General features: G+C 40.7%; 1 protein-coding gene across 1 annotated transcript in view; it reads right to left on the bottom strand.

The window, feature by feature from the left end:
* The window catches only part of LOC148138134 (uncharacterized), a 47,769-nt gene extending 35,788 nt beyond the window's left edge, over window positions 1-11,981 (bottom strand). Inside the window, exon 1 of the mRNA XM_087981823.1 lies at window positions 11,816-11,981. Coding sequence (XP_087837949.1) covers window positions 11,816-11,981 — 166 coding nt within the window. The remainder of the gene's footprint in view (window positions 1-11,815) is intronic.
* Window positions 11,982-17,150: the final 5,169 nt, after the last annotated feature.

The following is a 17,150-nucleotide window of genomic DNA, read 5'->3' as shown; positions in this document are numbered from 1 at the left end:
GGTAAGACGAGGACAGATGATGCAGTGAAATTGTAATAGAACAGGAATTGGGAATATTTCCTTCTTAAAATTGATGAGAAATCAGAACCTGAGAGTATTTATTCAGCAACACTGAAAATGGAAATTACAGAGGTTATGGTTTTACACTATCTCTCCCTGAGTCTCGACAATTCTTTGGAGGATTGGAGAATTTTGCAAGATTCAACAGTGCCAATTGGAATGCAAAAACGACAGACTGATTTATCTGAGGACTCGGTAGACCAGCATAATCGAGAGTTCAACCTCAATGAAAGATTAAGTTCAGTTCTTGTTTCAGCGTCTTGGGAAGAATATCAAATTATGAAAAATAGGACTCATAATAATCTTTCCGGGAAAGTAAAACTTGAATGGGAAATGGTGGAGCAACTTTCATTGACTCATGGATGATGAAGCCTCGAATACGCATTTAAATGAGTAAAAAAAAAGAATGTTTACATGATCACACAATATTTCTGCATGAAGGGAGTGAGTAAGACGGCATGTGCATTGCTGGAGATCCTCAGCATTGTAGGTTGAATTAAGACTGTGAAAGTAAATTAAATCATCATATTAAATGTGCAGATTTAGAGTGCAAAATGGGAAAAGAAGAATCTAAGAAAGAAAGGACCTCCTCCATCCCATTCTTCAGTTAAGATAGTGGTTGTACCACTCGAAAGCAGATTGTTTGAATGCTAACCCCTTGAGCTGATTCTAAATATTTTGCCCCCTATACATTGGTGATGTTCGCAGAAAGAGAATCAGCACATCTCGTTACTCACTCTGCCGGCAGTAACCAACGACACTACAGAAGACGAACCCCAGGCAACATTACCATCATCATGATTAGATTCTTTCAGTGCAGAAACAGGCTCTTCGGTCCAACAAGTCCATACCAACCCTCCGAAGAGTAACCCACCCAGACCCATTCACATACTCCCTACTAATGCACCTATCACTATTGTCAATTTAGCATGACCAATTTACTTGGCCCGCACATCTTTGGACTGTGGGTTGAAACCGAAAAACACGGAGGAAACCCTCGCAGAACCAGGAAGATTGTGCAAACTCCACGCAGACAGTCGCCCGAGGCTGGAATTGAACCCGAGTCCCTGGTTAACCACTGAGCCAATGTGCCACCCAGTGAAGGCAGACGTCAAATTATGACATGATCGCCATTGCAATGATAACCCAACATGACACCCACGTCCCGGTGAAGATGGTCCTCGCGAGAACGGTTGATCATGTGAAGAGTATGGACAGCAACTTCCCATTCAATATCACAGGCCAGGACATGAAATGTAATGAAAGGGCATTCTTGCTTCTAAATAATATCGTTTCTTGCATCGTAAAATAGAAAAACTAAAATGAAGGGATATTTAAGGATATTCTTGAACTCTTCTCTAAACGTTGAAGAACAGCATGAACGCAAGTATTTTGACATTTTAAGGAAACCTGTGAACATGAAATAACAACTGGCCTTCCTAAACCAGCAGAACACTGCAATTGTTCCAAGAACGCACGTGCTCTCTCCACCAAACAATATGTACTTTACCACTTACTACAGCAGATGGTCACATATCGGTCAAATGTGAAAGCAGCAGTAAACCAGATAAATTGATCTGTCGCTGCATAAACAGTACAGTATGTATTCTGCACAGGGGAATTCTCTCCATGAAAGGAAATTGTTCTCTAAAGACAAATAGAATGTGCCTGAGCTCCAAGTCGAAGAGAATGACAAGTTAGTCCGTCACAGCGATTGCAAACGTGTATCGTGTGACACATTGGAGAGAACACACTTTTTTATGATTCAGTGTCACAATCTTCAGTATGTGAACTATGATGGAGTGAATTAACAGAGTAATTGTTCATCAGCGTCGCATCGACTTTGACTGAGCACCTCTTGAGATGATGTAAATGTTTGAACATAAAGGTTTATTCTCAGTTACGTACCTGGCCGAAAAAAACAGGATGCATTTGATATTTTTTTAAATCAAGGGGAATTCTGAAATTATTGAAACATTATTTCGTGGTATATAAAATTTTCATTTCCTTCCATTGCGTCATCCATCAACTTTCCACTTCTAAAAATTCATTTTCTTTTGACAGTGAGGAAGATATAAACATTTTTTCAGTTGGGCAGATCAGCTGCACGTCGAAAATACATCTATAAATAAACTGACACTTTAAAAAGTTTTATTTTGTCCTTTTTAAAGCGAGTTTTAGTAACGTCAGAGGTGTATAATTGTCGAGGTTAACAATGGAATGGAATTGAAGTGGTCAATTCTCCCAGTTCAGGTTTGCCAAGCTTGTTTTTGGTGTAACAGAAGTAAGTTATGTCCGTCCAGGGAAGTGGCGAGCATCCGTAAAGAATTTGTCTGCATTCGTCTCTTTCTTACTAATGCTTCATCCTGCCTGTGAGACTCTGCAATCGTAATTGACCTCTTTGTATGGGCTGCTAATGTATTGGAACAGTTATGTACTATTAGTTACTGTGCCGAGGTGGTTAAGATTTCCAATCGTGAAGTTATTCTAACTTCCTTGTGTTGTGCTCGTGTTTCAACTGTACTGTTTAACTATATTCTATTTGGCTTGAAGCCGAATTGTTTTATCAGCTGCTTCACACCTGGAACACCAACTTTTCATCAATCTTTAAATTAAGACAAAGATAGGGTCCAGGCTAACATTTCAAAATATCGTGCGGAGTTCCTGCCATTTTAATAACAATGCTGTCATACACTTTGGAAGAAGGAATAAGAATTGGGGTACTAAATGAATGGAAATGCACTTCTGCTCTGATGAACAGAGGAATTTTAGGGTTCTTGCCTCCGTAGATTTATCAATGTGTCATGACAGGTTAAGGGTGTAGTTAAGAAGACACACATGGCACTTGCGAATTTCAGCGGTGCTACACATTATTAGAGTAGAAATATCATTTTGGAGCTGTGCAGAATATTGCTTCAGCTATAGTTGGAGAGCAGGACACAGTTCTGTTCATCGCATTCTATAAAAGATGTCATTGACCGGAGCAGTTACGAAGGCGATTGTTACGGTACGGGGTAACAACGCCCCCTGAAAATTTAATCCATCAACACAGAAAAGAGTTACCCCATGCAGTAATCTGTTAAAGTTTGAGAGCCGAAGAACCAACACCTAAGTCACAGTTTAACGAAAAAAACAAACATGATTCGTTCAGTCGAACATAGAAGATAAACTAACTACTATATTCAACTCCTTTCTCTAATCTATCTTTTATCTTCCCCACCACAATACCAGTCTGATGAATACTCCCATTAAGATCTTGCGAAAATAAAAGTCACATTTCAAAACCAGGGAGATGTGGAATTTCCACTTTGGATCTTGCTCTGTCTTCTTTTCTTCTCCATAAGGATTTCTGTTTCTCAGGTCATTGATAGGTAAAGGTACCTTAAAGAGAGGTATTTTCTGGTCAGTCGGCACATGCCGGCGGATTGACAGTTCTCTTCCAACCGTTCAATTTGTTTTGGAATTTATACACCAAAGCATCGGATCGTTTCTTTGGTGTTAATATTGACTAAATACTACCTTCAATCTGGATTATGGTTTGGTATTTTGGCGAACAATTTAAACTGCTTGTGTTATGAAGATTTGGGTGTAATGTACCTTTACAGAGTTAAGAGCTAGCAGAACTACTTGATACAGTACCAAGTGTTCTGAACAAGCTACAATGTAAACTTTTCGTCCGGTAGGTAGTGTAGCCAAGGAAAACATCAAAACAGATTCGACTTACTTCAATCAGTTCAAATTATATCCCCAAATATACCAAACGCCCATCATATTTGAATTTAGCATATTGACAATGCCAAAAGCCAATGCCACAATCCAATGCTTTGGGGGTATAAAACTGGGGAAAATTGAACACTTGAGATGAGAACTCACAAGCCACCAGTATCTGCAGAGTTTCCGGAGAACAGATGCCTTTATTTATCAGTAAGCTGCGGAACAGGAATCCTTAGGATGATGAAAAGAAATCCGAGTAAGAGTAGATTCGACATCTACCGAGTTTTGAAAACATGATTTTAAAAAGTAATCGGTTGGCTTTATTGGAGTGCTATTGCATTAGGGAAATATAGGTGACAGGAAGGAGTTGTAGATAGTTGTTAGTTAATTATTATCTGTTATACCATAAGAAATAAAGTTGTTATGTTTAACTTAAATACTTCTTGGAGTCGCAAAGCGTTGCACATTGCTGCACGGAATAAATCTTTTCTCTGCTGAAGGTTTAAAATAAACAAGATGGTTTATCCCGTGTCGTAACAGTCTGGCGGTTCGTCGTGGGGAATTGAAAGTTTTGTGGGATTTTGTTCCCGATTTAAACGGTTTCCGACTCTGATTTGGGACTTTAACTGTTTTAAACAGATTTTAATTGATTTGGTGTTACGAAAACTCTCAGCAGATTTAAACATTTGCAAGTTAATGTCTTGGATCTTTGTGGACTGAAATGTCAGCAAGAGCAAAGAAAACAGCTTTATTCAGATTTTGCACAATCGACCCAATACGTTTGGCCTGATATCTCATGCAAGGGGAACTTGAGCATAATTCAGATACTCTTCTTATACCATTCTTATCACGCTCTCAAGGGCAAAGACTGGGAAAACATAAGTTGTTTATTTTCTCATTCCCTGGTTGTGGACAGAACTGTTCTTATGCCTTCCTCAGGTTCTGCTGAATTCGACTGTCGTAATGTCAAGGTGAATGTTTACAAAGTTCAAAGAAAGACAAGCTGTCTCCTGGCTGCAGAAGTCAGTAATGTATTGATTGTAAAGCTCAGCACAGCGTCAAATTTAGAAAGGCATTCTTTTTTACATTTCACAATAAATGTTAAATTTGTTAATTTTCCATTGCAATCTTTCAATAAAACGTAGGTGGGACAATCTTTTTAAATTTCGGCGTCTTATGGTTGATCAACTTAAACGTGAGAGAAATGTCTCTTAAAATTGCTAAAGAGCTTCTTGGATTTGAAGATGATTTTCAAATTTGGCAAGAAAGTCTATAAGGAAAGTGAATGGCCATGCTTTTAGAATTAGCAAAGAAATTAGATTTGGGTTTAACCAAGGACAAAAATAAAGTTGAAATGTAAGAGAATTACTCAAATACTTTAGTGTGTCAGCGAAACAGACAAGTAAAGTAGAGATAGAGAAACATCATTTACAATTCAGGAATATCGAGGTCGAAGATAAATAAAAAGAGAGAATGGAAAGTGAGAGCGAGAAAGAGATAGCAGAAAAAGAGAGAAAGAGGAAAACAGAGAAGGGACTTTGCTGAGTTAAAAATGAGAGAGAGAGAAAGGGGCAGAAAAGAAAATGACAGACTAAGAGACAGAAGAAAGGGCGAAACAAAAAGATAGAGAACTTGAACGGGAGAAATTATGACTTAGTCAGCAAAGTCAAGTTGACAGGATGGAGATTAAAAGTGAACGTAGTGATATATACAAATATGTCAAAATGTTGGCACATTTTGATCAGAAAAATGTTGAAGCGTTCATTATTTCATTTGAAAAATTGATTGGGCAGATGGATTGGTCCGAGGATTAATGGGGAAGTAAGATCAGAATAGTAGGCAGAACTCGTTAGGTATTTGCCCTGCTGTCAAATGAGCGTCAAGAGATTTTGAAGAGGTAAAACAGGCTATTTTAAGGGTTTGTGAATTGGTACCAGAAGCATATAGACAGCCATTCAGAAGCACAAAAAGTAGCAATGTTAGACCTTTTTGGAGTTCGAAAGATTTAAGAATTGTAATTTTGATAAATGGATGGGTGCATTAAAAATATAGAAGACTTTGAGGCTCTAAGAAAGACTGTTCTGCTGCAGAAGTATAAAAAAAACTCACATGCAAGATGGTAAGAAATCATGTGGAGGAACCAAAAGTTCAAGAAGTGATCGGGGCAGCAGAATTAGCTGATGAATACATGTTGGTGCATAAGGCATCCTTCTGGCCACAATGTTGCCTGTGAGGGATAGAAACTGGGAGAAGGGGAGATCCTACACTCAAGAGTAGACAATTCTGGTAAGAGCTTGCAACAAGATAAGTAAGAAGCCCAAGAAGGTGCAAAGAAAATGAAAGCCCTCCGGTGTTTCCACTATGGCATAGTGGAACAAGTAAAGTCACAGTGCTGGTCGTTAAAGAAAGACGCTTTAGGAAAAGACGTGATAAAAAAAAAGCTAAGCCAGTGGCTTAGGGAAGGTCGTAAAAGAGACCCGAAGAAGAGCCGAGGAGCTGCAGGAGATTTCACAAACTGGGCATGGGCGGGTATGGAGTTCGTACCTGCTCATTACAAATAATTCCAGTTGTGGGTAATGTTAACTCAGAAGGAACAGGGAGAGGAGGGCAAGAAGGTATAATTTTGATAGATACAGGATTGATCCAGTCGCTTATACTAATGAATGAGTGAACATACACGCCTTCTGATTTGTTACCCCAGAGTGTTGTAATTTGTGAGCAAGATGGACAGAAATTTAGCGTTCCAATGTGTGAGATCAGGCTGAAGTGCCAACTCAAGTCTGGGGAAGTTACAGTGGGAGTGATTGACAGAGTGTCAGTTTCATGACTTCAGTGTATCCTTGGAAATGAGCTGGTAGGAACTAAGGTGGGAGTGGCAAGCCCTGTTGTGGAGACGTCCAAGAAGGTCCAAGAAACTGAGGAGCTAAAACAGAAATATCCTGGTATTTTCCCAGACTGTGTGGTTACCAGATCCCACTATCATCAATCACAGCACAATGCAAAAAGTAAAGAGAAAAATAAAGGCATTGATGTTCAGTTAGCGGATACCCTGGTTGGAGAAATGGCGCAGGACAAATCTGAACAGGCATGAGGTCAGACAGACGTGACTAGTCCTGAAATACAAAAAGACTTGTAACAGCAACACAAAACGGAAAAAGATACATATGTGGATGTGTGCTCCACAAATAAGGCATCGTTTATTCCGGAGGGTTAAAATTTGAAATATAGAAAATGGCCGGAAATGGAGTGCAGAGGAGAGATTCGCTGAAGTGCAACAGATTTTGTTGCGTAAGAATGCATACAAGAGTTACGGGTAGAGCATGAACGTCTTGCAGGAAATCACCCAAGGGTTCGAATGACACAGGGTAAGGTAAAAAAAAAATATTTTTATTGTCCTGACACGCACCAGGATTTGGTTCATTTTTGCGGAACGTGTCACACATGTGAAATGATCGGTAAAGCACCCGCGACAATAAAAACAAGCAACATTGTTGACAATTTCAGCATTTGATTAACCTTTCACACGTTTTCTAATTAATTTCTAGGTCCCCTGCGGAGCACTAAAATTGGAAAACAGCACTTGCAAACCATAATGGATGAGTCAACCAGTTTTCCACAAACAATTCCATTATGGGTATCGAAGCAAAAAATATGGTTCAGGAGTTAGTACCTTTCTATACGCTGTATGGGCTACCGAGACAGATCCCGTGCAGCTTGCTATCAATGTGAATTTCACTAGTTTCTTTGTTTCCCCTCCAAACACCCTACCCCAATTCCAAACTTCCAGCTCAGCACCATCGTCATGACCCGTCCCATCTGTCCATGTTCATTTCCACCTATCCGCTTCCACCATCACCTTTACCCACAAGTACTGCCACCTATTGCATTCTCAGCTACTTCCCCCCAAGCCTAAGCCCCTTTCCATTTATCTATATACCACTGAGGCTCCCCATCCCCATTCCTGTTGAAGGTTTTTTTTGCCCGAAACAGATTCTCCTGCTCCTATGATGATGCTTCATTTCAAACATGTTCACCCCATCCTCTCGATCTGTTTTCATGGTCTTGCATGGTTCAGCATTTCTGGTGCAGATTTTCTGCCTCAACAATCCTCTGCGACAGAATTGCAGCTCCCCTCCATTTCTGCATGAAATGATTTCTTCCCCGCACTTATTTCTCTGAAAGACTTTGAAACTGAAACCTATAGTTACTGACTTCACTTAATGAATAGCTCCTTCCTATCCATTCTGTTCTGAATCCTTATCATTTTATCAATTGAATTTAATCTCACCGCATCCTCCTCTGAAAACACCTCCAATATTTCCGAAGAGAAAACCTTCTCATCAATCTGCTTTGCACCATGTCTGGTGTGATCACATTGATCCTGGAATGTATGGTAGTACAGTCCTTCAGTACTTCAGCTGTGGTCAAGCTCGTATTTAGTACAGTTCCGGAGCTAAGTCCCGGCTGTCGTGGTTGTCCTTGATACCGAAATTGTCCTGGCCTTTCCACATGGAACTCGGTGTGCATCTCGCGGACAAGGAATGTTATTTATTAACGAAACCAGAATAAAATGAAGATTTACCAGCGACTCATCAATCAACTTCTTCCATTATACTGAAGTCAACTTACTTTGTGAGGAGTTAACCAAAATATTGTTTTAAATTATTATCTAAACACAACAGATTTTAATTTGTTGCAATCTAATGTCCAGTTGTCTTCACTGTTGCAATCCGTTGTCGGCTAGATTTATTTTCATCAACTATATTTCGTGAATTGAACATCGACTCTCAATATATGATATGAAATGAACTTGAATTTTACGATAACCAATCTAGTCTAGTTGATTCCTATGATGAGCAAAACTGTCCTCAAAACTCCAGCTGTGGCTTAACTTCATTCACAATTTGATGTAGCTGGACTGCAATTGTTTGATTTGTTCTGTTGTTTACCGGATTGCGTAGCTCTGTCTTTGATTTTTTGCATATACTGTTTGCTAAACAAGTAGTCCTCTTTGGTAACTTCACCAGGTTGACATCTCATTTTTAAGTGTTCATGCGGCTGGTTCTGGCATGCCATCCTGAATTCTCATTTGAATCATGGTAGATCCTCTGATTTGACTGTAATTGGTAAGTCGGGGAAAATGCCAGGTTATAAGTTTGCTAATTTTGTGGGAGAACAATTCTTTTGCTGTTTATGGAAGAACAGTGTGAAACGCTTTCATTGTAGGCCCGATATGCAATAAGTTCCTTGCAATAGCATGAGTACTGAGAGGCCAAGACAGGAAATACCAACAACCATAATGCAGGATCACAAGTGCAGCGAGAGGAGTTTAAGAGACAATTTGACATTGGTTGGCAGAAAGAGGCAACAGAGGGAGCTGATCAGATTGTCGCATTCCTATTCACAATGTAACTCCATGAGATTATCGCACTGTTGGAGTGAGGAAGGATAAATTAAGAGAGACGGAGAGCTCTGCCTTAAACGAATAAACGAATCTGCCTTAGAATTATGAGATAGATTTGATCACCATGTGTTCAACATATTATTCCCAAAAGATAACCAGATGGTGGTGTTGAAAAAGTATGGTTTGGAGCTGAATGTCAAAATCTTTGCGAGCTCATGGGTGACTAACCTGTCCTGATGAAATTTAAAACCCCTGTTCACACAGTGTTTGGACGGATATTATCTAACCAGTGTGAATGCATGCATGGTCAACGATGTGAATCTTTCCAAAACCATTTCCTTGATATACACATTTAAACTGTCAAAGAGCATTTTTAATTCCTTGGTATGAACAACAGGAACAATGCTTCAGCTGTCGTTATTTGTGAATATGTCGGTCTATCTGTTGGGGTGGCACGTTCACTCAGGGCTTAGCACTGCTGTGGGCGGCACGGTGACACAGTGGGTAGCACTGCTGCCTCACAGCGCCAGAGACCCGGGTCCAATTCCCACCGAAGGCAGCTGTCTGTGTGTGGTTTTCACATTCTCCCCGTGTCTGCGTGGGTTTTCTCCGGGTGCTCCGGTTTCCTCCCACAGATCAAAAAATGTGCAGGTTAGGTGAATGGATCATGCTAAATTGCTCGTAGTGTTAGGTGAAGGGGTAAATGTAGGGGAATGTGTCTGGGTGTGTTGCTCTTCATAGAACATAGAACATAGAAAATTACAGCGCAGTGCAGGCCCTTTGGCCCTCGATGTTGCGCCGATCCAAGCCCACCTAACCTACACGAGCCCACTATCCTCCATATGCCTATCCAATGCCCGTTTAAATGCCCATAAAGAGGGAGAGTCCACTACTGCTACTGGCTAGACTGGCAGACTGTTAAACACAAGTTAGGTGTGTTACTGCTCAGTGTGAATGCTGCTGTTTCCTATCAAAAATCATTTGATAATAGGGATCAAACAAACCCTCTTCGGAGGGTTGGTGTGGACTTGTTGGGCTGTAAGGCCTGTTTCGACATTGGAAGTAATCTAATCTAATCTAATTTAATCTAATCTGCAGCCTGGATGGCTGACTGAATGCCTTCACATGCTCAGTGCAGCTGAATGGTCTCGCCTCAGTGTGACTCTTCCCAGTGGCGTCTCAGCAGGCAGGATGATTGAGTTAATCCCTTCCCATAAACAGGAGAGGTGAAGGGTTTCTCTCTAGTTGGAAATCGCTGATGTTTTAGCCAGTTCAATTACTGTGTAAATCCTTTCTCACGCATGGCGCAAGTTAATGGTGTCTCCAAGAAACTTCTTTGGTATCTCAGCAGGTATGAAGACACAGTGAAACCCTTTCCACATTCAGAGAAAGTGAATAGTTTTCCCCAGTGTGAGCTCGAATGTGTCTCATCAGGAAAGTTGACTGTGTGAAGCCCTTCCTACATTCACATCAGCTGAATAGTTTTTCGCCACAACCAAGCGATGTAAGTGCTTGCAGGTGTGTTGACTGAGTTAAACTGTTTTCACACCAACGGCAGGTGACCAACTGCTCCCAGTGGGATTTCCCGCTGGGCTGGGTAAGAATTTCCTTCTAGCAATCCACATGTTTGCCAGAGTCCCGTCCTAGTGTGACTGTGCTGGTGTTTTGACAATTCAGATAGATGGTGGCAGACTGTTAAACACCAGTTAGGTGTGTTACTGCTCAGTGTGAATGCTGCTGTTTCCTATCAAAAATCATTTGATAATAGCGATCCAACAAACGGAATGACTGTTTGCGATTGTCTGAATCCTTTAATTATATATTCACCTTTCAGTCTGGGTATTAAAACAGTGGTGAGGGAGAGAGAAAAACGAGAAACACGCATAATTTGTGAAATTGAGAGAAATTCATCTGATATTTTTCTGGAGCTGATACTTGGGAAGAAACATTACCATGCAATCTGTTGGATTGTCATTAAAACCGGACATTAAATTCTTGGAGCATGTGAAAAGAAAGAGGCAGAATTGGGAGATACAGCACTGAATGAAGCACGTTGTAGATCTACAAATTAACCAGACTTTTCCCGATTTCTCACCAACCCAATTGATCGCTCATTAATAAAACTAGCACAGAAATAAAATTCAAGAAAACTGAACTGAAGACAGAAATTGCTGAAACTCTTACTCGGTCGAGTAGCATTTGAATCGTTCTTTTTGATATTTACTGACCTTGACATTTGCTTTGAGCAGACATCATTTACACGAGTTTTGTGCACTGGTTTTCTGATGATTGGTGATGAAATTGCGCTTATAACAAGGTTATTTTGTCTTAGTTTTTTTCAAGAGAGATCAAGGTGGAAGTGCTGAAATATCTGGGCCAGAGCGTAGAGAAAAGTGGCAGGGGAATGGTTAGTTATAGAATCAAAGAGTTAAAGTGTTGTACAGAACGGAATCAGACTCTTCTGTCCAACTCGTCCATGCCGACTCGATAACCCAACCCAATCTAGATCCACATGCCAGCACGCGGCCCATTTCCCTCCAAACTCTTTCTATTCATGTACACATCCAGATGCCCAATAAATGTTGCAATTGGATTAGCCTTCACTACTTCATCTGGCAGGTCATTCCATACACGTACCAACTTCTGCGTGAAAACGTTCCCCCTGAGTCCTCTTTTCTCGGGATGGGACCATTCGCAGCCGCTGAATCGCCAGCGCCCTTTCACCACCGAGGACGCTTCGCCACTGCCCATTGGTCACTGAAGACAATTCTCCAGTTTGCCACAATGCCAATTTGTGGAACATGAATTTTTAGTATGGAAACATATATCATTAGTAAACGTGGTTTTTGTAACAGGAATCTTTGGTATAGAAACAGATATTATTTTATCAACTTGGAAATAAAAAGTTGATAAAATTTACCACGATGGTTTGACATATATTTTTGATAAACTATCCAAGAGTGATTCATTTATTCAGTTTTGGCGATGTGAACAAAGGGGCAGATGTAATGGACGGATCCACACCAAGAGTGGCACTGTGATAAAAAACAATTAATGGACAGAAACATTCTCCTTCCGCAGCAAGTGGCAAAGTTGGGAAAGTGAAAATAAGTTTAAAAAGTCGTGCAGAAGAATCTCAGGAATTACCTAGTGTTCTTATTAATGAATATTTAGCTGATGTCCCTCAGTAAGTCCTGGCACCTTTACCGACGACAAGCAACATGCAGAAAATAATTTGACGAAACAGGAATGGTATTCGTTTAGCGCCACAAAATCCTAATGATCTTCAGCATTCGGTGATTCCAATCAGATACAAAGTATTTAAGTTGGATAACGGAGCAGAAGAAAAAATTCTTTTGGCGGATAGTGGTCAAGAACATAATCGAATAATCATATTTGGTAGGGAATCTTGGATACATCATTTAGCAGAATCCACCTGGTTTGTGGATGGTACATTCAACATAGCCCCGATGTTATTCTCTCAGGTATATTTTCTTTTAGAAAAGAGAATTGATCGGGTTCATCCAATATTGTATATACTTCTACCAAATAAGCAGCGTTCACCGTATGTATGCATGTTTGAAATGGTTAAGTCCTTTGTACCTAATCCCAGGCCACAGTATATCCATTGTGACTTTGAGCAGGCAGCTGTCAGTGCGATGAGAGAATGTTTTCCTGAAGTTAGAATGAGGGGTCTTTTCTTTCATTGGCGCAAAGTATGTATAAACATTTTGCTGCAGTTGGAGCAACTCGTTAATACAACACTAATCCTGATTATGCTTCAAAAGCAATAATGATAATTGATTTATATTTGGAACAGTTGATAGCGGGTTACATTCCACAAATAAAGCTTAAAAAGTATCGAAACGCAGATGGTAGAATTAAAACAATGGTTGTTGAATATTCCAAAATAAATTGCTTGGAATGTCTTAGAGGAATAGCGCATTACTATCAAATGAACTGAAATTTCATTGTTTAATATTAATGTGAGAATTTGCTGCCATTATAAAGATTTTTAAAATGTATTTTCTTTTTTCTGGTTAAAGTTTGTAACTCATTCTTATGTATGAACCAATAGAATGATATTTACTTTACCCCTTTTTTTAAAATGTATTTTCTTTTTTCTGGCTAAAGTTTGTAACTCATTTTTATGTATGAACCAATAGAATGATATTTGCTTTACCCCTTTTAATCAATATATAGTATGCACTTGTATAACAAAAGGGGACTGAGAAGTATGAAAGAATAGGTGGGAGGGAAAACAATCACTACATATACATCTTTCCGATGCTGAATTGTTTCCAGAGGCGAAACGACCCCAGTGGATAAATCCTGGTGGCCAACCGACTGTGGCTAATCGGTGGGAGCGCATGTGCTTCGGCGAATCGTCACCAACCCCTATTTTCTATCTTTCCCCACTCACGCAAACCTTATTCACTCTGCTTCTGGACTCCCATAAGCATGGTAAGAGACTTTGTTTATTTATCCTATCCATGCTCCTTATGAGTTTATAAACGTCAATCCTCAGCTTCCGACGTTCCAGGGAATATAGCCCCAACCTATTAAACCGCTTCCTGTAGCCCGAACCCTCCAACCCAGTCAACGTTCTTATAAATCTTTTCTGAACCCTTCAAGTTTCACAACATTCGTCTGATAGGAAGGAAACCAGAATTGCACGCAATTTTCCAAAAGTGGCCTCACCAATTTCCTGGACAGCCGCAACATGACATCCAAACCACTGCACCCAATATTCTGAACAATGATGAAAAGCATATCAAACGCCTTCTTCACTATTCTATCCAACTGTGAGTCCACTTTCAAAGAGCTATGGACCTGCACTCCAAGGTCTGTTTGTTTACCAACACTCCCTAGGACCCTATCTAAAAGTGTATGAGTTCTGATAAGATTTGCTTTCCGAAATAGTAGCACCAAGCATTTATCTCAATTAAACTCTATCTGCCACTTCTCAGCCCATTGGTCCATCTGATCTACATCCCGTTGTAATCTGACGTAACCTTCTTCGCTGACCACTATATCTCCAATTTTGTCTTGCTAAATATACCTCTTCTGCTCATATCTAAATCATTTATATATAAGAGGAAACGTAGTGGACCTAGCATCGATCCTTGCGGCACTCCACAGGCCTCCAGTTGGAAAATCAACCCTCCATCACCACCATATGTGTTCTACCATTCAGCCAGATCTGAGTCCAAATGGCTATTTCTCCCTGTATTCCATGAGATCTGACATTGCTAACCAGTCTCCCATTGGGAACATTGACAAACGTCTTACTGAAGTCCATATAGATCACGTCCCCCGCTCTGACCTCATCAGTCCTCTTCGTTGCTTCTTGAAAAAACTCAATCAAGTTTGTGAGACATGACTTATCACGCACAAAACCGTGTTGACTATCCCTAATCAGCCCTTGTCTTTCCAAATTGCTGGACATCCTACCCGCTGGGATTCCCTCCAACAACTTGCCGACCACCGATATCAGGCTCCCTGGTCTATAATTCCTCGGCTTGTCCTTACTACCTTTCTTAAACAGTGGCACATCGATAGCCAACTTCCAGTCTTCTGGCACCTCAAATGTGACTTTCGATCATGCAAATATCTCAGCAAAGGGCCCAGCAATCACTTACCAAGCTTCGCACCGAGTTGACGGGTACACCTGATCAGATCCTGGGGATTTATCCATTTTTATGTGTTTCAAGACATCCTACACTTCCTCCTAAGTATTATGGACATATTTGAAGATGGCACCATCAATTTCCCTACATTCTATGTCTTGCAATTTTTTTTTCCCAATTAACACTGATTGAAAATGCTCGTTTACGAGCTCCCTCATCCGCCACACAAAGGTCGCATTGCTGTACTTTGAGGTGCTCTGAGCTTCCACCAATTGCCCTTTTGTCTTAAATGTATTTGTAAACTCCCTTTGGATTCTCCTTAAATCTATTTGCCAAAACAATCTCATGCCCCCTAATTCCCCTCGTGGTTTCCCTCTTAAGTACACTCCTCCTGACTTGAGACCCTTCGAAGGATTCTCTCGATCTATCTAGCCTATACCTGACAAATGCTTCATTCTTTTTCTGCACAAAACCCTCAATTTCATTCGTCATCCAACATTCCAAACACCTATCAGGTTTTCCTTTCAACATCACGCGAATATACCGTATCTGGACTTCGTTACCTCATTTCTGTAGGCTTCCCATTTTCCAGCCGCCTCTTCACCTGCAAACATCTGCCCCCAGTTCTCTCAGTCGAGGTTTATTTCTCGTTTGTTTTAGTTGTAAAAATGGGAAGTTGTTCCAGTGGAGAAGGTTCCAAGTTTAAGCCGGTGGTTCCTGAGTGGTATTCTATCTGGAATCTCTCCTGCCTGTAAGAACCTGTGTTTATATTTATAGTTTGCTGGGGTGTGGGTTTATGCGATGTTGCGGGAAGTGGAGCAGTTCTTTGGCTAATTTTTTATTTACAGTTGGTTTAGTGTTCAGTTGAATAAATTATTCCAAACTTGTTTTTGTTTGTGCTTTGCTTATAGATGATTGGTAGACCAGCTGCATCACACCAGGAATATCCACTTCACATCTGCCGTTAAAATAAGAAAAACATGTTAAGGTCTGGGCTACCTTCTTAAAATATTTTTAGGAGGTCTGGCCTTGTCCCTAACGCAAGTCTTGTGATATAATATGTCGGTGCAGTGTTATGGAGCATTTCATTGCAGTCACGGTGATATATTGAAGGCTATAGCTATTGTCTATCTTTGAATATATCACAGTTCCTTCATTACTGCAGTTGAACAACCCTAAGAATGAAAGCATTGTAGGTGAACCATCAGCACAGGTACGGCAGTGGTTCATATGATACGCTGTCACCCGGTTTACAGACTCGTGAGAATTGACAGTTCATGCCGTCTTGCTCTACTCAAGCTTGTCAATATCGAAGATTCGAGCTTTATTAAAAAAAAACAATAGTGTGAAATGGATGTAAATGCTTTATAGAAACAAGTGGAACAAAATAAACAACATAATAGAGGTTTAGATAGGGTCGACAGTGAGAATCTTTTTCCACGTATGCAGTCAGCTATTACGAGGGGGCATAGCTTTAAATTAAGGGTTAGTAGGTTTTGGACAGATGTTCGGGGTAGATTCTTTACTCCGTTAGTCGTGAGTTCATGGAATGCCCTGCCAGGAGCAGTGGTGGACTCTCCCTCTTTATGGGCATTTAAACGGGCATTGGATAGGCATATGGAGGATAGTGGACTAGTGTAGGTTAGGTGGGCTTGGATCGGCGCAACATCAAGGGTCAAAGGGCCTGTACTGCGCGGTATTTTTCTATGTTCTATGTTCTAAGCATAAGTTATGCTTATTAGACAATGCTGCGATAAAATTCCAGCGCCCAGTAGCATCTCCCTCCCCTGAAAATCGCATACTGGTAATTGCTGGATCTGTATGGTGTCAAAGTTAAATCGAGTAGTTTCATTTCCATCTCTACGCCAGAAAATGTTCTGTACTGAAACAAATTAACAGGCAGCCCTCACTCCAATCATTGTCCCCGGAGCCTGCAGCCTGGCACTGGGAGAAATAGGAAGAATGCGGAAAAGTGACATTATCTCACACTCACAGTGACCCACGAGGCACATGCTTTGGAGGGGTTGAAAGATCTTAGAAACGCTGACACAACGCAATATGAAACAGCCACAATCGACAGGAGGAGCCCTTCCTCCCCAACCCGTGTCCAGCTCACTGACGTTACTTCCAGCTGACAGCTTCTTGAAAATTGACCGTGACCTGTGCAGAAATGGCACAGTCTCTATGGAGCCACGGACTTGGAGATGAGTGCTCTCCTACTCATTAGACTGTAAATACTGAAACGACTTGGCTGATGGACCTTAATGTGCATCACTGCTCTCGACAGATACAGTGGAAAATGCCATTCCTCTGTACAATGTGCATTTTCTGAATCTTTCCCT

This window comes from Chiloscyllium plagiosum, unplaced genomic scaffold (assembly GCF_037043375.1).
Source record: "Chiloscyllium plagiosum isolate Xiang-an unplaced genomic scaffold, Cpla_swu_hap1 HiC_scaffold_41, whole genome shotgun sequence".
NCBI classification, from domain to species: domain Eukaryota; kingdom Metazoa; phylum Chordata; class Chondrichthyes; order Orectolobiformes; family Hemiscylliidae; genus Chiloscyllium; species Chiloscyllium plagiosum.
The sequence above is the reverse complement of the archived record's forward strand: the minus strand, read 5'-3'. Positions and strand labels throughout refer to the sequence as shown.